Consider the following 23,365-nt stretch of genomic DNA (forward strand, 5'->3'; position numbering starts at 1 on the left):
AACACCTCTCGGAGTGGGCTGCTCTGTGTGCTCTGCTTCTCACATCATGCCAAACAAGTGCTATTGATTGCCTAATTTACTACTTATCCAGGCCCCAGATTAAGAATTTCTTTGTTTTTATTATTTTTTACCAGGAGACTCACTGTGTTCACAAATTATAATAGGTTTCCTATGCGTAAGTACCTGACAGAACTCCAGTGTCAGTCAAAGCTGTGGACTTCCAGTCCTTGTTCTGGTATGATGAGTCCAGCTGTTGTTCCTTTCTGAACCATACTGCCTCAGCTTTAAACAGCAGCAGGATCAAAGGCTCTTGAGAACCAAACTGATGCATACCCTGCAGGAGATACTCCTTCTCCTGAAATTGCATTATAAGTTTAGTACTGGATTCAGTGAGAATACAAGGCACTAAATGTTTAGGCAGGTTTAGACATTTACTCTAAACAAGCTTTTTAAATCACTACTGCTCAAATCCTTGTATTTTTTCCATCCTTTCTACCAAACTATTTAGTGCTTGTTCTCCTAGTTTTACTTTTTTTTTTTCTTTTTTTTCAGCATTGGATACAGAACCACAGATGATTTGTCTTGTGACACTGTTGAACAGATCAATCCATCAGACAGCATCTGTATAGTGCAAGTCAGCAAAATTGGTGTCTGAAATCAGCTAAGCCCAGATTTTGTCTATTTAAATGCTAAGGACTCAGAAGTTCCCTTTATCTTGACTTCCACTTGAAGTCTACTGAAACTGCTAAGCACTTCTCTAAGTCAGATCATTTCTTTACTTGCCCATTTATGGGTAAGCCCGTCCATTTTTGAAAATCTGGGTTGAATCCCTGTTTCAGCTGTTGTGCAGATAAAGTAACACCTATCAATTTTGTAGTAACACTGTAAGGATTAAGAAGTCAGTGACCACCGATACCTTGAGGAGCAAGGTTGCTTAAATGTTAAGTCTGTGAATAGTTATGTAGAAGCACAGCCTAAAATAGCAGAGACAGCTGTTGACCCAACAGGTCTCATTTCCAGTCTTGCTACCTGAAATGTTCAGCTCTTGCTGATGCTCTTCTTCATGAGGTTTTTATGAGACTGTAAGGAGAAGACATGCATTTGAAGTAGCATGAAGAAAAGTACAGCTGCTATTTCATCCTACTTTTAATCCAAATCATTCTCATTAACTAAAACGTAGAGGAAAAGGCAAAAGCACCGTATTGCTTTTTGATGCAAGGTGGGGTTTTTTTCCACATAAATGTTGCTGGTAATGACAGGTACAAGAGATTTAGCATGGATCCAGGCTTGGAGAAGGTTTTTCTAATAAGCAGGTGATGCCATTTTTCCTGTAGAATTCTGCCTGCACGTGATTAATCCTTCCATGGTCTCGGATTGGCTGCTCTACGGGCTTATTTATGCGTCTCCCATACTCTGAAGATGACAAAACAGCGACAGGTCTTGCCATTTCCTGTGAAAATATAAAATTCTCCTTATAAGAAAATCACAGAGCTAATACTTGGCAGTTATCAACTGCTTTAGCTGTGCTGTGGCCAGGGGCAAAATAACAGACAGAACTGTACAGCATCTGTTATATGGATTTATATTTATTTAGCAGTGATGTGCACTCTCACTGTTCCATCCCTGACCTAGTTTTTTATGTATATTAATAAAGCATGAATGTATCACTAGATGTCAAGATGATAAGATAAGGAGCTGTGCCATGAGTTACTGTTGACTGATAATTTTTTACACACACGCACGCAAGTGTGTGATTACCATGTGATTACTGGCAAACTAAATGCTGTGTTACTAGAAAGTGGCACAGATTTTTTAATTCTTATTTTTCTTGTGCACTGACTTGCATGATTAATTTGAAAAATAGGAGATATTTAATTTGTATCCCCTGTTATAGGAACACCTACGCTGCTTGCACAATTCAGTGAAACCACTGCATGAAAAAAATCAAAGCCTGAAGAAAAAACCCTGAGCAACCACTAGTTCACGCAAGCTTTCCCTGAAGGACATAAAGCATATGCTACTGTATTTTTGCACAATGAAAGGTTTAACTAAAAATGCTTGTAGCTGTAAGATTACAGAAATAACTGCTCTGCAGCGATGGGAAGTGGACTTGGTGAAAAATAACCTGACCAAGAAAAGATGATTCTAAGCTTGTTCTTAGTAAACTGCACTTCAAGTGACTGTGCAATCACTATCTGCAATCTGCAGTTCCTTCCTCTGCTACAGCAATGGGGAGCTCTTGAGTCAGAAGGGAAAGACAGGATTTGTTTGTTTTTCCTTCCCTAGCCAAAGGTATCAGGCTGCTTGTATGTTTGCGTGCTAGCTAACACAGCAAGCCTTGGTCCCCAATGTGTTTACCTAGTCTTACAATGTAAGTATTATCTACAAGGAGAATCAAAATGTGGCCGCCACACCACAAATGACTTCTTTGCTACAACAGACACAAGTCTGAGCCATATCAGCACTTATGATAGAACCTGTGAAGCACATGAGCCCCTGCATTTCCCGCGAGGATGCATGGTGGGAGCACAGATCCAAGGGGTCTCATAGCAGGGCAGCCAGATGTGAGACGTTTCCAGACTCATGGACAAAAGTAGACCTGAGATTCTTGGGAAGACGCTGCAAACCCTTTTTAAAAACAAACAAACAGAAACCCAAAACAAAAAACCAAACAGAAAAGCCCACTCCAAAACAACCATTCATCCCCTAACCGTCCCCCTACCCTTTCTGCCTACCTTGCTCCACCCCATTAAAAGCTATTCAGTATGCCAACTTAAAACCCCACCAGAACAAAAATCAAGTCAAGAAGAGTGGCAGGCAGAAAATAAGACCAATTCCTCCCCAACCCCAGCTGTGGATAACTGTTGAATAAGGAGAAATGGCAGAATCTTCGTACCATCAAGAAAGACTTTGCTAGCGATACAGGGTTTACAGTGCTAACAACGGGCAGCAGTATGTAATTCTGATAGCTTGTGTTCCCTTTAAGTAAATAAGATTCAGTTTTCAGCATCCTTGGTAGCATAGCACTGACTGTGCACGGTGGCATTTTATCCTTGTGGGTTCGGCATTCAGCAGATTTCAGAATTTCCAACAGTTGGCTGGGAAGCATCCCGCTACACGCCTTCGCAGCGTGTAATTCTAGAACTGTTAACGCTTGAAATCAGCAATGGCAGCCTTGTGCAAACACTCCGCTGCAGTCACCGTGCTACGTGTAGCTAAAATGAGTATCTGTGACTGTACTGTTGGATTCCCTGGGTGCACCCAGGCTCTCTGCAGGAAATGAGGGCCTTACTTGCAGTGGTTTGGTTTTTTCCACTTCAAGGAAAGGAATGTACTGTGGTGGATTCAGCCTGTCCCCTTTCAGTGTTGCGCTAGAAAGATGTTGATTGTGACTTTTTTATTTATTATGTTCTATAATATAGTTGTTATTATGTAACGTCTGTGAGGGCCACTGAGGTAATTAAAGAGCAGGAGTTGAGTATGTGACCTGCACTTAGTTACGGGTAAGTCCAGTGTTGGGTGTCATCACGTGCAGGAGGATCATGTTGTAATATTTAACAGATGTGGGTTTGATGTGTCTCCATGCTAATTAAAGGGCTGGATTAAGGGACACCTGTTCCGGCAGACTCCCTTGCGTGCACTGCCCAGCAGAGCTGGTATGAATTCTGGCCTGTACGTGTTTGCTTTAGGAAGCAAACTGGTAGGAAAGTGAGTTTTGCTGATACTGAAAGGACACAAGAACTCAGTAAGAAACCTCAACTCTGCATTGATGAACTGTTTCTGCACAAATTTCCCAGCTGGAGCTTGGGCTTGGTATTGGGGGAGGGGGGTTCGCTTTACGTTGTTTAAATAAAAAGGCTCATTTTTAATTGGAGTAGCCATTTCCACAGCTTTTGGCCTCACGCAGATTTGCAGTTGAGTTACTAGGCACGAGCAGGTGCTAGTAATGGGCATGCCTGGGATTCCTTTGGGAGCACCTAATACTCCCTGCACTTTCTGATAGAGCTGAAGGGCGTGATGGCTATGCACTGAAATGTCTGGCATACATAGCTGCTAGTGAGAGAAATCACAAGCCTTTGTCCCAAAATCCCAACAGTTTTATTACACAGCAATTACAGTAATTTTAACTTTAGTCTCTCTCTTCCTTCTTCTATCTCTATTATATATAATCACCAACACAGCCATCCATTCTTAGCCTACCCACCTCTTTACATCCCATGAAGCCATCGGGATTTCGAGGCCATTAACACAGAGGTTGCATTTCATTTGTTTTTTGACAGTCTCTGCCTCTCTGTGTGTATGTGTATATAAATATACACACACACACACACTTGTGTAGGTATGTGTATTATTCAGATGCTGCATGGAAAAATACCTATTTATAAATATGTATGTATCTCATAATATTTCTATTTTCAAGGCAGCTGTTTAGAAACATGGCTGGATACTTCCTTAGCTATCAGGCTGGCAGATTCTGCAGGCCTCAAATGCTCTGCCCAGCCTTTTCCAGGCATGCCCGTGGTCTTCTAATTGACCCCTCCTTTGCACTAGTTCCCTATGAATTTCCTTCCTGCAGGGCAATATGGTGTAAGTTTGCATAACAAACTCACCAGCTTCAGAGACCTGGGCTCTCAGCAAATGCTGGCATAGGGAAGGTGGATGTCAGAGGGCAGTGGTTGAGTTGGGATCCCTGAATCCAGTCCTCTCAGGCAGAAGAGTTTTCAAGCATCACAGAAATAGTTGCAGGACCACCTGAACTGCAACTCTCGAAGGGCACAGATGGTTCAGAAGTCACTCTGTATTGGGTTTGCATAGGGAGGTTTTGGTAGTGGGGGTGCTACAAGGGTGGCTTCTGTGAGAAGCTGCTAGAGGCTTCCCCATGTCCAATAGAGCCAATGCCACCCAGCTCCAAGACGGACCTGCCGCTGGCCAAGGCCGAGCCCATCAGCGACAGCGATAGCACCTCTGTGGTAGCATAGTTAAGAAGGGGGGAAAAAACCAAAACAACAGCAACTGCAGCCGGAGAGAGGAGTGAGAATATGTGAGAGGAACAACTCTGCAGACACCAAGGTCAGTGAAGAAGGAGGGGAGGAGGTGCTCCAGGCACCGGAGCAGAGATTCCCCTGCAGCCCATGGAGGTCCACAGTGGAGCAGATATCCACCTGCAGCCCAGGGAGGACACCACGCTGGAACAGGTGGATGCCCAAAGGAGGCTGTGACCCTGTGGGAAGCCCACACTGGAGCAGGCTCCTGGCAGGACCTGTGGACCTGTGGAGAGAGGAGCCTATGCTGGAGCAGTCTGTTCCTGAAGGACTGCACCCCGTGGAAAGGACTCACACTGGAGCAATTCATGAAGAATTGCAGCCCGTGGGAAGGACCCATGTTAGAGAAGTTTGTGGAGGACTGTTTCCCATGAGAGGGACCCCACGCTGGAGCAGGGGAAGAGTGTGAAGAGGAAGGAGCAGCAGAGACAACATGTGATGAACTGACCGCAACCCCCATTCCCCATCCACCTGTGCCGCTTGGGGGAGGAGGTAGAGAAAATCGGGAGTGAAGCTGAGCCCGGGAAGAAAGGAGGGGTGGGGGAAGGTGTTTTAAGATTTGTTTTTATTTTTCTCATTACCCTACTCTGATTTGATTGGTAATAAATTAAACTATTTTTCCCCAAGTTGAGACTGTTTTGCCTGTGACAGTAATTGATGAGTGATCTCTCCCTGTCCTTATCTCAACCCAGGAGCCTTTCGTTATATTTTCTCTCCCCTGTCCAGCTGAGGAGGGGGAGTGAGAGAGCAGCTTTGGTGGGCACCTGGTGTCCAGCCAGGGTCAACCCACCACACAGTCTCGGTGACCCTGAAGCTTTGTAACAGAGGGTTTGCCTTGCTGTGTGTATCTCTTTCCCCATGCTTTAACCTGCATATGGCTTGTCACCTGGAAATCTACCGGATGTCAAAGAGCAGGAGCTAACTCAGATGTCTTCACTGGCTAACGCTTTTTCCTAAACCTCCAGGCTGAGGACAATGATGTCCTCCTTCTGATTCCTTTGATACCATCTAGGCTGCATTATAAAGGGTAAAACAATGGCTATAGTCTCCAGCCATGTCAAAAAGTACAAAATACCTTTAACGAAGGTAATTATGAAATTATCAAAGGGTTACCTCCTCATTAATGTTAAGACCACGACTCTTTGCGTGTTCTCTGTCACATCGGTGAAGATTTTTGTTGTAACCCTCTGGTCTTTTAAACATGGAATCATAAGCAGAAACATCTCCTGTCTTGAGAAAAGGGGAAAAAATGGCTAATTCACAGTATTGCTTAAATTTACAGGTTACAGAATATATGTAGTCAAATGAATAGTTAATAACTCAATACTTAGTAACAGTGCACATATAGCATTAGATGATGGCAACTGTAATATTACTGAGCTACCATTAGCAAATTTGGGTCACTCTTTTGGAATAGTCTGCAATAAAAACACCTAATGATGTGTGGTATCTTTTTAAAGTTCGGTCAGCTCTGAAATTTCCCTTGGGGCAATTTACCTCGATTTTTGCCTGTAATCTGTTGTAACTTTTGGAAATTTAACTGCTTTGTTTGTTTGTTTTACTTCTCTGAACTTTATATTCTCCTTCTTAAGTGCATAAATTTGTCAAACCATCTGGCACTGTAATGTAAAAGGAAAGCAGGCAGTTTCAGAATTCATTTGGAATGAGAAAAACAAAGGTATCCTGCAGTGGAATCACCATTTAATTTCTGATTAGAGAGGAACTGAGAAGAGTTCAGAAACACATGACAGTGGTAATCCTGTGATGCAGTAGTATGCATGTATCTGTCACATGAAAATACAGCATACCCCACGCCAGAATATTATTATATTTATGATACCTGTTGACATAGTTACATCATTAAAGATCTGATCTGCTAACAAATGCATTTGTGAAATCCAATCAAGTTCTCAGCAATGGAATCAAAGGAATTTCAAAACCAATGAAAGTTTTCAAGGAAAGAAAAGCAAAATACTCTGTTGAAATATGCTGTTAGTTGTTAATGAACTTCATTAAAAGGTCCATATTCTGGTAAACATGTCAATCGATCACTGGTTTTGTGCATGGCTGACTACAAGTTTGAAAAATTGTGCATTTTGTTGGGCTTTTTTTAACATCTAATTTTGCAGCATGCCCAATTTAGCCTTTGAAAAACTCTTGTATTTTGAGTCTTAGAATTTACAATGCTATCCTCCAAAAATAGTCAAGTGGAGGCAGGCCAAGGTCAATGGTTCCATTAAAAGGAAACCATTGGTAAGAGCGCTAGTAAGGCACTGCTGTAATCACAGGCTTCTTTTGGAAGGGTATCTCCATTACTTGGTTCTGCCAAGAGGAGACGTGGTTTGATATTTAACATATCCATCCCTTCATTTCTTAGAAACCATCAAGCCTCACAGAATTTCAGGCACGTTCAAGAGCATCCTGCATCTGATTTGTCACCGCCATTATTATTACTATTTCTGTGCTTCCTTGCTTCTCCTTTCCTCCCCACGCTACCAGTTTCGTTCAGAATTTTAGTGGGCCTCTAATTTGTGTTCACCACCATGAATGTTGTTTGCTCCTTTGTTTTTATTCACATGGCATTATTTGTCCATTATTTGTTAACCTGTGTCAGAGCAGATAATTCATTCTTTCTGGAACTTGCAGACAGGTATCCAGCCTGTTATGTTAAAAACTAGCCCTTTCCCAGATGATCTGTTTGAGATCTTCTGCCAGATGTGTAGAGGCAAAACTTCTGTGCTCAATATACTGATAACTTTTTACTGTTGTTTCTCTTTGTTGTTAAATACTGACTTAGTTGGCCTAGGTGGTGGTGGCGGTGGGGAGCTGTTCCTTAAACCCATCAGAGCAAGTGAATCACGCAGAGCAGACAATTTGCTCTCAGGGTGGGCATCCTCTGTATACTGCTACTAAAGCTAAGCACTTCGCAAACATTCATTAATATTCCAGACACACATAAAATAGGTAATAGCTTTCTTCATGTCACAGAAGAGGAAACACCACACAAACTGGCTACGGTAACTTATGTAAAGCAATCGAGGGAGCAACTGTCAGCCAAGGAATTAAAAGGCAGGGATTTCTGGCTTCTGGCCATGTGCTAAGCACGTCTTCCTCTCTTTCTCTCCACTTCAGTCTCTGGAACACAGTTGGTTTTAGGTATTTAAGCTCCAAAAAGGAATGAAAGTCCTTTTCCTGTATAAATAAAAAATTTCAAATGATCTACTTCCTTAATTGTGCAGAAGAATAGGTTGAATCTGCTTCCTCCCCTATGGCTGACGCCTGTGCTGTGAAGAAACCTATTAAACAGCTGTTATCACTTTTTGTTTCCATGCCACTGGAGCAGCATTTTCCACAAACCAGGTCATCAGGAGTATGAAAGCAGGCTTTATATTGCAAGCAAAAGCTCTACCATATGGCTGCTAATTCCATGTAGATTGGATAGACTGTGAGCTCCACCAGCCCCAAGTGCACTATGTCAGTCCTCTGACCTGCCCTACTTGTTGCGCTCTCCCTACTGTGTTTTGTTAAGCACGGCGCTAACTGTGCCCGCTCACCTTTAGCTCAGAGCACCTTCCCAAGGTAACACTGAAATCAACACCAGAGTCTGAAATTACAAATCTGCCTGTCTTTCAGCAGGGCCACCCAATCAACGCTGGAAATTGCTTTTGCTGTTCCTTTACTGCCCAGCGCTGTGCTGTGGTCTGCACCCTGCCCACATCCCAGGGCCACTCAACCTGCAGACTCTCACAGGTTGCCAGTTGTCGCTGCTCAGTGCTCTGCACATTTAGCAGCCTGTCACTTGGGTGGGGATGGGATTCCCGGGGTGTGATTATTGTTGTAAATAAATATATGTTGCCATAATATTGCTGTATTACATTGATATAACAGACATTTCAGAACTTTTAATGTTTTTGCGGGGCGGGGAAAGTCATTAAGTTCAATGTCTCATATGACTCTCTTCAGGGAGAGAAAGGTCTGCTACCCAGAAGTATAGCCCAGCTGAGGCTGAAGGTGTAAGACTGTTTTAATTTCTGATTTTAAATATGAAGACAGAGAGAATGAGGAAGAAGGGTGATACAATGCAGCAGAGAGTGAGGGGTGAGGCTCCCTGCTAGTCTACTTGAGTTACTACATGTTAAGTTTTGGGCCCCTCAATACAAGAAAGACATTGAGGTGCTGGAGCGTGTTCAGAGAAGGGCAACAAGGCTGGTGAAGGGTCTGGAGCACAGGCCTTATGAGGAGCGGCTGAGGGAACTGGGGTTGTTTAGCCTGGAGAAGAGGAGGCTGAGGGGAGACCTTATCGCTCTCTACAACTACCTGAAAGGAGGTTGGAGTGAGGTGGGTGTTGGGCTCTTCTCCCAAGTAGCTAGCGATAGGACGAGAGGAAATGGGCTCAAGCTGCGCCAGGGGAGGTTTAGGTTGGAAATTAGGAAAAATTTCTTTACGGAAAGGGTAGTCAAGCATTGGAACAGGCTGCCCAGAGAGGTGGTGGAGTCACCATCCCTGGAAGTGTTCAAAAAACGGGTAGATGTGGCACTTGGGGACATGGTTTAGTCTAGTCTACCCTTAATTGGTTTAGTGTGGACTTGGTAATGTTGGGTTAATGGTTGGACTGGATGATCTTAAAGCTCTTTTCCAACCTAAACGATTCTATGATTCTATAAGTGCCCATGTGACACCTTCAGAAGCATTCAGTTATGTTACTGTTTTGACTAGTTCTCTTTATTTTCTTTATTAAACCTGAGCATATGGAAAATTTGTGCGATGCGTATTGAAAACCCTTTCCCTCGACTGAAAATGGAGCAGTTTCTTACTAAAGGCCCCCCGAGAGCGTGCGTTACCAGAAAAAACACAGGTGCCACACCCAACGCTAGTGACAGATGATGCCTTTCCTAGTGTTCCCCCTAAAGACACCTTGCATGTTGGTGATACCACGTGGCCTGTTGGTCCTTAATCCTTGGCAAACCATGTGTCTGCTTTCTCTTGCCATCCAGTGAAAGATACTGCCCTCATTTTCTACCCGCAAGTAGCAAACACCCGGTACACTTCGCAAAGGCCTGCGAAGGGAAAACCTGCTATTCAGGCATTCGATAGCCTTAGCTAGCGACTAACACGCAGCGTTTCCGCTGGCCTTTGAAATATTAACGGGATTTTTTTTGACACCCGCCTGACCAGGCCCCTCAGGATGAGGGCCGAGGCCTTGCGCTGGGCCTGAGGCCAATGTCGTTATGCAGAACCCCGTGGGGAAGGCTCGTCCCTCCAGACCCGCCGGGCCCTGCGAGGCTCCTCGGCTCTGCCCGGTTCGCTCCCCGCCCTCCCTCCCTCACCTTGGCCTCCCGGTGGAAATAGCTGAGCTCCGGAGGCCCTTCCCGCCTGGCCGGGATGCGGCTGAAGGCGGAGAGGGCGGAAAGGGGAGGCGGCCGCCTCCTTCCCGCCGCGCTACCCGGCGCCGCCTCTGCCCCTCCCGACCCGGCTGCGCCCGGGGCCGCCGGCGGGGCGGGGGAGGCCATGCTGCCGGCGGCCGCCGTTACCCGGCAACGCTCCGCCGCCGCCCGCAGGTGGCCGGGAGAAGGGAGGGCCCGGGCGGCGGCGGGGCCCAGGCGGGCAGGCCCCGAAACGGGCCGAGCCCCTGCCGGGGGTGAGCCGGCGTCCGGGGCAGCCTGGCAGGAACCGGGCCCCCGGGCGCGGCTGGGGCCTGGTGGTCGCGGCCACCGGGGGCCCAGGGGAGCTCTGGGCGTTTGCACAGAGTGGTGTTAACCTGGAACCTTCAACCGGTTGGATCTGGATTTGCAGACTCTCAGACGTGAGCTTTTCGGCCCAGCCTGACCTGCGGCCCGGCCCGGGGCTCCAGCGCCGTCCTCCCTCACGGCCGGCTCCCTGATCCCTTACTGTCCTTGGCAGCTGGCGAGGAAGGTTAGAGCAAAGCCTGGCCGAAAGGGACTGACTTTTCCCCCTGGCTGTTTGCACTAATCCAGAAATTCCCCTTTAAGTGGAGAGGTTGAATAAAACCACACCAAAACGCGGAGTTTCCACCAGAACGAGGATCCCGAGTCTTGGGGAGCTTGGGCTCTCTTTGGCCCGCGCCTCCTCGGCCCGCGCCTCCTCGCCCACAGGTTTTAACAGGAGGTTCAGCCATTTCAGGCGATGCGGTTGGAAATGTCTCACGCACAAATATTCGCGTTGGGGGCACTGAAAGTAAGCGTCTCCCAGGTGCAAATCTCTAACAGCAGATTGACTCTAAAACAGCTCTACCCTGGTAGCAACTGGCTCCTGGTTTTGACAGTCACCTCACGGTTTTTCTTTAATACATACAGGTAACCACGCTTGCTGTGCTGCTGGGGCATCTGTGACGAGCTTGGTTTGGTTTACCTTTCTCTTCTGCAACCACAGTTGCAGAACTAATGTGCCGTAGGTACAGCATTACTATTATTATTGCTACTAGTATCTTTTGCCAAGTACTTTCAAAACAGTACTCTTCCAGGCATCTTATTTTTACTGAACATCCAAGATTTATTTAAAAAAAAAAAAAAAAACAAACCCAACAGTCAGGGTACCAGAGATCTTCACAACCAATTCTTTTGGGCATTGTGGACCTGTGCAATAATTCAGGTCTACTTATGTAAAAGCCCCATCCCTACTGTATAGCTGCCACTCTCCCATCACTAGCACACCAAATTATGTAGCCTCTTTTCAAGTGCAGTGTGGAGGTATTTATACTCTACAGTCTTGGGTGGGTGGTTTTTTAAATCATTCGTGACAATTCCCATCTGCTTATCTAATAATGTCCCTCTGCCAATTAGGGTCCTCTTCTTCCTGCAGCATGGGCCAAATTAGCGCAGCATAAGCGAGCAGTGGAATTGAAAATCCAACAGCTGCCTCAGATCAGCTTCCTACGCAGAGACACGTTCGCCACTGTGCCAGTGCTTTTTTGTAGTTTAGTCCAAGCACCAAGAGGTAGCAAGCCCATTTATAAAAAGCAGCTCAGCTGAAGCTGCAGCTATAAATAGAGCAGCAAGAAACCGTTCACCAGAAATCTTAACTAAGCTAGGCAAGAGCTCTGAAGTCAGATCTGAAATGTTTCTCTCCAGTTTTCCTTCTACCGTTCACATGTAGCTCATTTTGATTAACATTTAAGATGGCACTAATTGAATTGCACTCTCTGGATGCAATTCAGATTGTCGAAAATACTGCTGGATGCTTGTTACAGATTCATCCTAAACCACCCATCTGAAATAAATTAAAATGATGGTTTTCAGTTCATTTTTCCTTCCCAATGAAGGTATAAATCCCTTTAGAATTATTTGTATCTTACAAAGGCTTTTTCTTCCTGGTCACCTTTTGCATACTCCCCAGAAGGGGGATATGAATGCCCAGGGGTTTGTGTTCCACTTAAAACCAGGCTTGGATCATACGCCACTACTATGCTACTGTTAAGTGTATGTTCCTATTACAGAGTAGCACTGGAGGTCAGTCTGTTTCCTTAGTAATTTAAATACGAACTGGTAAACGATTGTGAGAGGGCAATGGAGCAATTTGAATCTATATGGTCAAAAGTAAGCATTCAAATACAGCTGAGCTCAGAGACCAAAGTGTTAAAAGTTGCTTGGAATTCAGTGTCCTAAGGAGGAGAAGTTCAATTGCCTGCCTTTTTAGGGATTAGCAATATCCCCCTCAGGTTCCACTGCTAAGGTTCCTGAATTTCTAATATGTTGACGCATACTTTTATAGTCATAAAGGTGTCTCAAAGGCAGGGTCACTGTTCTGAAATGTCAAACTGGCTTATGGAATAAGTTTGCAAGAAAATTCCTAAAAGGAATTTGTGAAGCAAACGGTAACGAGGCAGGGGAAAGGGAATGGGACAGGGGGATGGAGACGGGACAGACACAAGAGGACAGATGACATGTAACTGGACAGGTCATTGATACGCAGAAAAATCACAGTACCTGTTTTCTTACTACAAGCTGACGTACCTGTTTCAAACTCATGTCACTTAGAGCTGAGATGGCTAGCCTGAAATTAAGCCTTAGCAATTCATCTCCTGTCCTTGCTGTTTGACCTCAACATGTATCAGATTGCTCTGTGTTCCTGACCCTCAGCTGATCCACGAAGGGGAGAGAGCCTTTGCCAGCAAATGCTGCGTACGATGGCCCTTGAAAAAGAGGCTGAAACAAAAATGGCTCAAAAACTTGGTCACTTTTCCACTACCACAGCTTTGGTCCAAGCCAGTCATTTCACACAAGTGCTTGTTTCTTCCAGATGCTGAATTAGTGACAGACTGCCCGTCTGAAAAAGGAAGGCTCTTCAGAGGTTTTCTGAAGGAGACGGAGACAACTGTGCATCACCTGCAGAAGTCAGCACACCTTTTGCAATCTTCAGGGTGGTTTTTTTTGTTCATGAGCTACTCAGGAGATTTTTAAATTTTCCCTGAATATATCTGTTGTTTCAAATAATTCTCTACACAATTACTATGACTGAGTCTTGGTCTGAAGATTGCAAACACTTCCTGTTTGGCCTGTGACTACAATTTTAACTGCTTGAGTGGAGAATTAGGCTTTTCAAATAATTATAATTATTTTAATACTTTACAAACAATTATAAAATGATAACTGGTTAACTGATATAATTTCAATTATTATTTGTATGCTGACTGATACCTGCTGAATGGATATTCCAACTCACCAAGTCAGATGAATATTCTGTTCTATAACCCTCTTGGTAAGTAGAGTAATACACAATTTTATACATGAAGTGGACATTACTTTCATAACAATTGTTATTTGTAACACTGTTTTGAATGCAAACATGAAAATTTCTAGTCCAGGAATGTCAATCTTTCAAAATATTTCACATGCATTTTTTCCTGTCAAAACTGAGATTTTCATGAAGAGCAGCTCAATGGCTACAAATATATTTAAAAAAGATTCCATCAAAAAATTTCAGTCAATTCTTGGCAGAATCTTTGTTTTGAACAGTGGCATCCTACAACATAAAGGGGTTCATATCTTCATAACTGCAAACAGGATTAAAATATCCTTATCTTGCATTCTGACATATTAAAAACTCAATTGACCTGAACAATTTCTGCCCCTAAATTTGAAAATGTTTAAAATTAATACATAGCAAACTTTAGGGTGAACCGGCTACAATTGATTTATACACCACTTTTGACAAATCCACACAAATTTGAAGTACTTCAAGGAACAAAAATACTCTCTTAATTACATGTTTTATTTAAGGCACATATATCTCATTCTACATTTGTATCCTTCCCAGAGTCACTCCACTATTTTAGACAAGAAAGGAAAAATAAAACTAACAAGCCCTAGTCTTAAAATTGTTTGTGGTCCACTCATAAAAAGTGTTGAAGGGTAGTATCTAGGTCACGTGAAGGAGAATCTGCTATCTGAAAATGAAAAATTAAAGTATCTTTATACAGAAGTATGACCAAAAGGAAAACGACATATCAAAGGACAAGGTAATCATTGCTTTTAACAGTAAATCTGCTGCTATATAAAGCATCCTGACAACATAGCTAATTATTTGTCCTGATACGAGGTTCTGAAAACAAAACAGGACAGACTTTCAACACTTCTACCTTCAGATGTGCACAGCTGTCGCTTTAGAAACGAGCAGGTTGAACTCCTACCTGTGCCTCAGTGGAAAGAGGGAAGGGCTGTAGATATTTTACAAAATAGAGGAATCAATATAAAGAGAATGAAAAATGCTTTTCACACAGCATAAATATGATGCCAATGTCTTTCTTTAGAAACAGCCGCTAAATACCATTAATTTACAGGTAATCCCAAATATTTTTGTAGTTAACAAAAATATCTGCAAGTCTAATCTTTCTTCCTGTCCCTTGGTAGCCCTCCATAAATTGGAGCAAAGCATTGATTTTGAAAAAGAAATCCAGCAGGCTCCCCAGGTGTTCCTGTTTGGATTTCATTTTCCCAGACCACAGTGAACCACTCTTATATTGATGTTTTGGCTGCTGCCTCATGGTGTGAAATACATTTGCATTGTACTTTTGGAAGTCACATTCTTTGTGGTTCTCTAGTGACCTATGAACTACGGCACCAACACAGAAGTCTTACTGTGATGTAGAATATATGGCATCTTGAATACTGGTTTGTATGGTCATCATAAAGCTTTTCAAGTCACACACTGATATGTGAGCAGTGTTAGTTATATCCATTTACTGAGGCAGATGAAATTGCTGTGGGAGAGGAAGAAAGCGGATACAAGAACTCTGGGTCAATCCAGACAGGGGAAAAATAAAACAGTATAAACAATAGATGTAAAATGCATTGGAAGACAAAAAGTATTTATTGGATACAAATAGCTTCTCGGTACTAGAAAGATAATAATAATAGTCAGTCACTGAAGGCTGGAGAGAGGATGGTATGCACCTTTCTTTGTCTGGGCATCATACGTGTATAATCATCTTTTGCCTGTTTTCTTGGTCTTTAGCCGGATTTGGCTGCAAGAATCTGAATGCAACTACAAAATGAGAGAAGAACACCAGTGAAACATGAGGTGGTCTGAACAAGGGCATTTTCAACATGCTCTTGGAGAGCATGTATATATCTTTCTTTATATTTCATTGGACTAGTCAACTCATGGCCATTCAAATGTTTTAACATTTCATGGCTTACAGAAATACATTATTGTTTAACTTTTATAAAAATCATAGAAACAAAGCTACTGAGTTAGGTACAAAGTTTGCTGCTGATGCCCAAAGTGTGCAAGAATACAAATGAAAAGCAAAATCCTGAATGTACAGGTTATACCTGAAAGCTGCACATAGATACAACAGTACAATATAATCAACTTTACATAAAGGGTTTTCATCCACAGTAAGAAATGATTGCTTTGACCTGTGATAATACCGGAATGATTTTAAGGGCCCAGAGCATATTTAAAGTCTAAGAGCTTTTATAATTTTTTTTAATTGTTCCTAGGACAAACTTACAGTAAGTGGAGAGGAGGGATTTAGGAGAAGTCTTAAGCATAGTTAAGTGACACCTTGTTTTAGGCAATGACTGGGAGATTGTTTCTGCTGCCATGTGAGCTATTTGGAAAGTATTTCATTCCACTGGAAAATATTTATCTTAACTTATTAATTAAAAGGAAGAAACTGTAAAGGCAACAAAATATTTTTAATGAGGTTTTATTAGACTGACTACCTATCTTGAGAGATACTGATCAGAAGTCTGCAGCTCTGGGTGAGACATCAAGTGTCTTATGTTGGGACATAACTGAAATAACCCACATTTTGCTTTTAGACTAACCTAAAGGGATCAAAATTCAGATTGTCTATTTTACTGCAAATGTAGGCATTTGAAATCTACTGCCATTCCAATTTGCTAGCAGGCAGATGGCTGCTGTGAGTGAAGCGTGCCACACTCAGCGAGACTGTGGCCTGATGCCATTTATTTGTGACCCACAATTTTGAGAACTCCTTCTGAAAGGACACCAATGCAATACAAATGTAAATATATGTTTCACGAATGAGAAACCTGAATACTTGTTACATTTCAATAACATGCCAGAGTCAATAGTGCATAAGTTGACTTCTATATTCATATGATATCAGTCAGGAAAAAATCTTGTCATTATATGCTATTTTTTAAATAGGAGGATTTTATTAATTTTGTCTTGCTAGGCTGTTATGACTAAAAGAATATGTTAATTTCAAGTACTGATAATAGCAAAGCAAAAATTAATCTTTACTACCTATGCTTCAAAGGAGCATAGATAGTACAATTACCTGCTTTTTCAGTCTTTCACCTGGCTCATCTATGAAACTCTGCAAGTGTGATACTTTTTAATTTGACAGGATTTAAATTGATCTCAAATATCCACAACATAGCATTTTTTGTATCTTCTGCTCATATTCATGTCCTGATAAATTAGATTATTTTAAATATCCCATGAAATCCAGCATTGTAAAGGTTAAGTGAAAGGCATGCAAGGGCAAAAGAAGTTGTCAAAATGCAAAACAAACAAAACATTTCTTCTCTTGTACAGCTTCTCCTAGTTATTGTTTAAGCATTGCAGGCCAGTTGCAAAGTAGCAACACTGCTACTGTCTCCAGCATCCCCAACTTTGCTTGTGTTTATGGGTTTGAGGTAAGTCTTCTCTATCACCTAGGGAGTAAATGACTGCCAAGTGCCTGGGATGCCACCCAAGACTGAAGACAATAGAGGTGATTCAATTTCTGAAAGGCAATAGCAAGTCTAGCAGATATTAGTGGCCGAGGCTATTGAGATAGCTGGCCACAGCCTGCCTCAACATCTAACTGCTCAATAAAAAGCAGCAGCAGCAGCAGCAGCAGAGGACGCGCAGGTTTAGAGCGACAGAAGCCATGGAAGGAAGCAAAACTAAGAGACAGCAACAGTAAGACAAAGTACATATAAACTTTTAATGAATTAACCTTACAAAAGACAATAGCTTCAAAACATTTGACACGTTTGTACAAAACTATTCCAGCATTGTTAGCTCTCTCTTCAGAAAGAATGCCAGCAAGCCACCCAACGTGTCCCTGGCTATGAGATGCAACTGGTGATCACATCCAAATCATGTGTGGACAGAGTAAACTTATTTACAAATACTGTATACTATAATACCAGATTAGTAGATGCTATTGGGGAGCGACTGTATTTTCCAGAAAACACCATGCATCAGAAAATAGTATGCACCCCTAGCTTTATTGCCTTTTTTCCCCACATTTGTCACTAACATATCTTTTTTGTCCTTTCAGGATGAGTTACCTCCTTTTAATTTCTATTCCTTCTTTTCTTGTCTTTGAATAGCAGTGCCAGTTGCAGTACAATCTTCCAGTCCTACAGCGTACATCGCAACTGTCCTTGAACATAGGAATATCAAGGTGCAAAATGATGGCTCATGGGACTATTCTGCAGCCATATTAAAATAAGTGCCACATACCAGAAAATAGCACGCATGTTAAGGGCCAAAATGTAGTTAAAAAGTGCGTGATACTTTCCTGAAAATATGGTACTGATGACACATACAAGCATTCTTCAAGATGCCACATTCCCTTGTGAAAGGGATCTTGTCATTTCAGTATGTACAAAGTATGTCTTCAGTTCTCCTTTTCCTTTTACATTTATTATTCCTCTGCAAGTGCTCATGTACCCCAGTGTTTGCAGGACATTGTTCGTCTCCTCTGTAACCTGCAACAATACAGTAATACACCAGCGTTGATAACAGAGCAAAGCAGAATCTTCTTCCAGAGTGTGAAGAGAACATATGTTCTGAGCAATTATAAGGGTTTTGTTATAATGCTTATAAGGCCCTTAAGGGTCTCAAGTGAGTTTTGAGCACCTGAGCTTTCAAATAGTCTGTTGCTGGATGCCCATTCTAATAGCTTACATCAAGTATCAAATTGGGTATAATCATTTCTGTACCTAGGACTGCAAACAGAGGGCTCGTAGATACACAAATGGCACTAGGGACAACACTCTTCCTCATATAGCATTTTTCTCAACTTCAGGAACTGTTTTTCATTTCAGCAGACCCAAGCTTCCCCATCTTTTTGCAAATACTAAGGCTGTATGAATGAAGTGATAGTAAGACATTAGCATCATCTGTCAGAGCTGCTGTTGCCAGTTTCTCACAGAAGTGGCAGCAAACCAAATTTTAGGCAGTTCTGCCATTTTAGGTGAAAGCCGGCTAGGACAGAGGTTGTTCAACAGCATCAGTTGTCTCAGACTGGCTGTGCTTCTTTGTGAAGCAAGCAACTGTTTCTAGATGCTATTCCTTTGACATCCCTTCTGTTTTCAGTTTTGACCACCAGTTGGTAATGCTACTTTTCCATTATTTAGTTCCGAATAGTCTCAATCATAGATTTGGAGTGCTTTCAATCACATGCTGGGATCCCAAAGTGCTAGGCAGCATACTAGGCAGATACTTAAAATGTGATCCCTGAATATGGAATCACTGGAAAGTTAGTTAATTGAAGGTCTTTTCTATACAGGTCTATCTATAATATATACAGATAATAATCTATAAAGATTATTAATCAGTATGGTTCATTAAAAGGGAAGTTTCATGATTGCTTTATGGATTTAACTTGATGTACAGCAGTTATGGCCATTTCCTTTATTTAAAAATAATTAACATCAGGAATGCCCTTCAGAGATAAGGTAGGTAGTATTTTACGAGTTTAGAAATTCACAGAATAGAAATGTGATTTCCCTCAAATCGTCTCTTAATCTAGGGACGCATTTCCAGGCAACCCATGACTTCCTCCACTGTATTCCTCTGTAGGGTCAAGACAAAGTTTTGATTCTCCTCCCATTTTCCCTATAATTTTCTTTTAATTCTTTACTTTCCTGCCCAAGGTCTAATTCTTTTGAAATGTACAGATACAGCTGGTAGGTAATTTTTTTTCTGTAGGCATCCTTAGCTCCAAAACACAGACCTGTTTAGTGTACAAATATATGATGGTTTTTAAACACCAAATTCAAAGGATTAAGATAAATACTAGCACAAAACCAAGACTTACCTGTATTTTATCTAAGACACCAGTGCTGTCCATCCTACTGGCCACATTTACTGTATTGCCCCAGATATCATACTGTGGTTTTTGAGCTCCAATTACTCCAGCTATTACAGGTCCATGGTTGATACCTGGAAAACATCAGAACGTAACATTAAAAAAGAAGATCCACCAAACAAGGACACACAATGCATCTGCTAACATATGAAGTCAATGAACATGGTATTTGGCCCATGCTGTGAGTACAGCAACCAACAGCCTGTTCACAACTGTTTTATCAACCGTTTACAGCAGGAGGATGTTAGTTACGAAAAAGCTACAAGTTAGTTCATCTAATTTTAGTTTTACATCTCCTTCCCATCCTGAGTAAATTTGATATTTTCAACCATTAGCATCCTAATAACCTGCTGCTGCCTTTATTAGATAGCATGAGAAACACACTGTGGGAGAGCAGCAGCTCCTGGGAAAACAGATATACAATAATTTCTTTTCATTTCTACATGTAGTGAAAAGGACTTCTCCTCTCTGCAATAGTTGACAGCCAGATCAAATAACTTTTACAGTATTCTTTGCATCTTAAATGTAGAATAAACTAAAATGAATGAGCTGGAAGGATTTGAAGCCTTGTTCTGAAGGTTGGATTGTCCATAGAATGGTCCTAAATAACTGCAATATAAATATATGTATTCAAATAATTTGATTAAGCGTGGAGTAAGAGTAACAAATTGCTAGCTCTGAAATGCACACTGTAAGAGTGAAGAACAACATAGTATAGTCCCTCATTAGACTCTGGGCATTTTTTATCTTGCAGTCAGTTTGTATCCTGTGTTACATTTGTAAAGGGAGTGAGTTGTACTTTGCTAGTAGGGAAGGAAACCAGGAAGCAGAATCAAAAGCACTATTGTTAACCAGCATCAAATATACTATAATTGTAATTATACATACCGATGAGCTGGAAAGCCAAGTTAGACCTAGTGAGAGATAAACCCTGGACAAGTGAGTAGTTTGGATTTCTAAATTATCTCCATATCAGTGGATCATAACTGACTTCTGTTAATTACTTGACAGAAACCATCACTGGGGATGTATCTATGCAGCAAAATGCAAGTGTGATTGTAGCATGGGGAGGCATCTCAGAGCTGGCTCATCTAGTACAGATCATATGTAACATGGCAGCATGGGCTAGCAACCACACTATAAGCCCACTTGGAAACCCTGGAAAAAGTGATTGTAGCAGTTAAATTTAGAAAATTGGGGAACTATGCAAACCCTAAAGGATACCAAATAGAACCTGATAGACATTTGTCTAAGCACTGGGGATTAAATGCACAAAGGGACGTAGGCCTTGCAACACTCTGCATTAACACCCAAGCCATTGGTGTGTCTTTCTGCTTTGTGACATCCAACATGCAGAAAGCACTAGGGACCTAAGACTGGAATCCACAACAGCCATCTGCTGAGTAGCCCAAGCTGGCTAGTAGGGAATACTGAAGAGATGTGTGTGGCATACGCTCTGCCATGGTCCAGAAATTAGGGCAGTGCAGTGGGACTTTTGTACAAAATACAATGGTCAGGAGGTGTCTTTTTTTTTTTTTTTTAACCTCCTTCCTGAACCACCACTGCTGATGATTTGAGTAATACCTCAGGGGCTGGAGAGCCAGCTTCAGATCCCTCTTCTTTCGAGCAGACTTCTACCCATATCTCTTAGGAATGTGTTTTGGCCACCCAGGCATTCTGGGATGTGCTGATCTATGTCATTCCTGCTAGTGCCTGTCTCCTTCGCATGACACACGTGAATGTTTGTTGGGGCAAGGCTGGAAGAGTAGTACTCTCAGTCCAGGTGAATGCTCTAACAGAGGGTGATACCATCTGTCTCTTTCGCTCATATCCAAAGCGACATTTAATTATTCCATGAAAAGGCTGTTCAGCAAATACTGTTCAGCAAATACTGTTCAGCAGGACAGACAGAGAATATCTGATTCCAAAGTATCTTACAGCCTGGGCTCACAGCATTCGCCAGGGAACAGGGATCCCCATGCTTGAGCAGCCTCAGCCAAAAGCAGGAACAAAATTAAGTTCACCTACAACACAGACAAATGCTCTAACCGTGAAGCTATACGAAAAACAACGTATCAGCCTCTATTCTGTTCTGAAAAAAAATAGTACCTGTGCAAAACCTGCCGCAAAAGCATATCTAGGCTTGTCTAATAAATCAAGCACTTTAGCTAACAGAAGGGGAGGAATGCTAGAAATATAATCTAGGTGCTCCCCTCCCTTGCCTGACAATGTCAGGGTAGGCTGTGTACCTTCTAATGCACAAGTAGCATTTCAGGCACTCACAGAAATTGAAGGTTGAAAGCTGAGACCTCTAGTGAGTTGCAACAATTCTGGGGTTAGATGCTGGCTGAGGAAGTCTTTTACAAATGGCAATTTGGGTTTAAAGCGGGGATTATGTCAGGGGTAGATGCTCAGACTTTTCTGTGGCTCTAATTGCTATGGATATCACATGCTTTTATGGTCAGGTGGTGGTGCGAAGTGGAGAATAACTGAAGTGAAGATGGGAAGTGAAGATCTCAGTGGTGCCTATATTGGTTTAAGGTAGCAAAAATGCCAGTTTGGGGCCTGTGTCTTTTCACAGATTTAACCATTCCTCATTTCATGAAGCAAAGGACTCTGACTTCTCTGGAACCTAGAGCAAACACTTCAAAAATCAGAAGTAGGTATCTTTTTTTCCCCTAGAAAGTTTGCTTCATGATCCCCACTTTAAAGGAGTCAGTATTGGTTTACATCAGTTTGAGGGTTTAGCCCTGACACTCAACAGCTTTTTATCTGTACTGACACTGCTGATATGTTTGCAAGTGTGTGGCACGTGTTATCTGTGGCAAGAAGAGAACTTACGCTGTATAGAAATATGGTATCTCTACACTTTTTTTTTTAAACCCATAAAGTTCCGTAACACTTTGAGAAGGAAGCATACTTCAGATTTGCTTTGTCTTTTTTTTTAACTCTAGCAAGGAATACAAAACATACTGTCAAATGAGTGCTCTCAGGAACACATGGAATATTTCAAGTCAGAAGACAGCAAGTTTTGCCAGTGGGTGGCACTGTGAAATAAACGTGAGAGGAGCAGCCAAAAGTAAAGCAAGAGGCACAGCAAGAAAAAGACAAGACAGGAGAATAACTGTTGGAAATCAAATACTTCTGACATGTTTACAGGATTTATGGGTTTCCAATATTTATTTACTGCTTTCATTTCACACTTTCCAAGTTACACATTACATTGTAAAACTGCAGTGTACTGCTATCAGGAAATAAACATTTTGGAACATATGGTTCTTGACCAGCTCTGAATTCATTTATTTCATCATGCTTTCCATGGCTTACTGCAGTTGCCTATTTCTTTTTTAAAATACCATGATGCACAAGTAGAAACAATTAGATGCTGAAATATAAGGGATACCTCTTTCAAATATTAACCACTAGTCATCTTTGCTCTTATTTGTCAATAAACATAGAATAACAAAGAGGAGAAATATCCTCCTTTGTCTGCTACTGGGAAGGAAAGGGTGCATTTTTGTATGCTTGCTTGAGTTTAGTACATCTAAAATATTTCAGACGCCAGCCTCACTGGCCCCTTATAGCTCTTGTCCTCCAAACCCATTTATATGATTTTATAAAGCCTTGTCTAGAGTCTTTTTGTGTCCTTTGGTATTGATAAGCTTAAAAAAATGTATGCCGTTAACAACCTCTAGAATAGTTATTATAGAGTTAACACAAAACAATTCAGAGCCATGGGACC

The 23,365-nt window shown here is 42.1% G+C and overlaps 2 protein-coding genes across 2 annotated transcripts in view; both read right to left on the reverse strand.

The window, feature by feature from the left end:
• Positions 1-1,270: 1,270 nt before the first annotated feature.
• On the reverse strand, positions 1,271-10,552 carry CFAP90 (cilia and flagella associated protein 90). The gene is made up of 3 exons (XM_075706410.1): positions 10,370-10,552; positions 6,156-6,272; positions 1,271-1,450 (listed from the first exon to the last, which is right to left on the reverse strand). Exons 1-3 carry the CDS (start codon positions 10,550-10,552, stop codon positions 1,271-1,273), a joined length of 480 nt encoding a protein of 159 aa, XP_075562525.1.
• A 7,533-nt stretch (positions 10,553-18,085) lies between these two features.
• ADCY2 (adenylate cyclase 2) overlaps positions 18,086-23,365 on the reverse strand; it is a 241,385-nt gene continuing 236,105 nt past the window's right edge. Inside the window, exons 24-25 of the mRNA XM_075705183.1 lie at positions 19,573-19,697; positions 18,086-18,238 (exon numbers count right to left, since the gene is read on the reverse strand). Of these exons, the coding sequence (XP_075561298.1) occupies positions 18,086-18,238; positions 19,573-19,697 (278 nt within the window). The remainder of the gene's footprint in view (positions 18,239-19,572; positions 19,698-23,365) is intronic.

This window comes from Pelecanus crispus, chromosome 2 (assembly GCF_030463565.1).
Source record: "Pelecanus crispus isolate bPelCri1 chromosome 2, bPelCri1.pri, whole genome shotgun sequence".
NCBI lineage: Eukaryota > Metazoa > Chordata > Aves > Pelecaniformes > Pelecanidae > Pelecanus > Pelecanus crispus.

What these genes read in the sequence shown, in the direction of transcription:
- CFAP90 (XM_075706410.1), bottom strand. Translation starts at nt 10,552, where the DNA reads ATGGCCTCCCCCGCCCCGCCGGCGGCCCCGGGCGCAGCCGGGTCGGGA. An exon ending in ATTTCCACCGGGAGGCCAAG is followed by an intron (nt 6,273 to 10,369) that starts GTGAGGGAGGGA and finishes CCTTTTCTCAAG; the next exon opens with ACAGGAGATGTTTCTGCTTA. An exon ending in GTCTTAACATTAATGAGGAG is followed by an intron (nt 1,451 to 6,155) that starts GTAACCCTTTGA and finishes ATATTTTCACAG; the next exon opens with GAAATGGCAAGACCTGTCGC.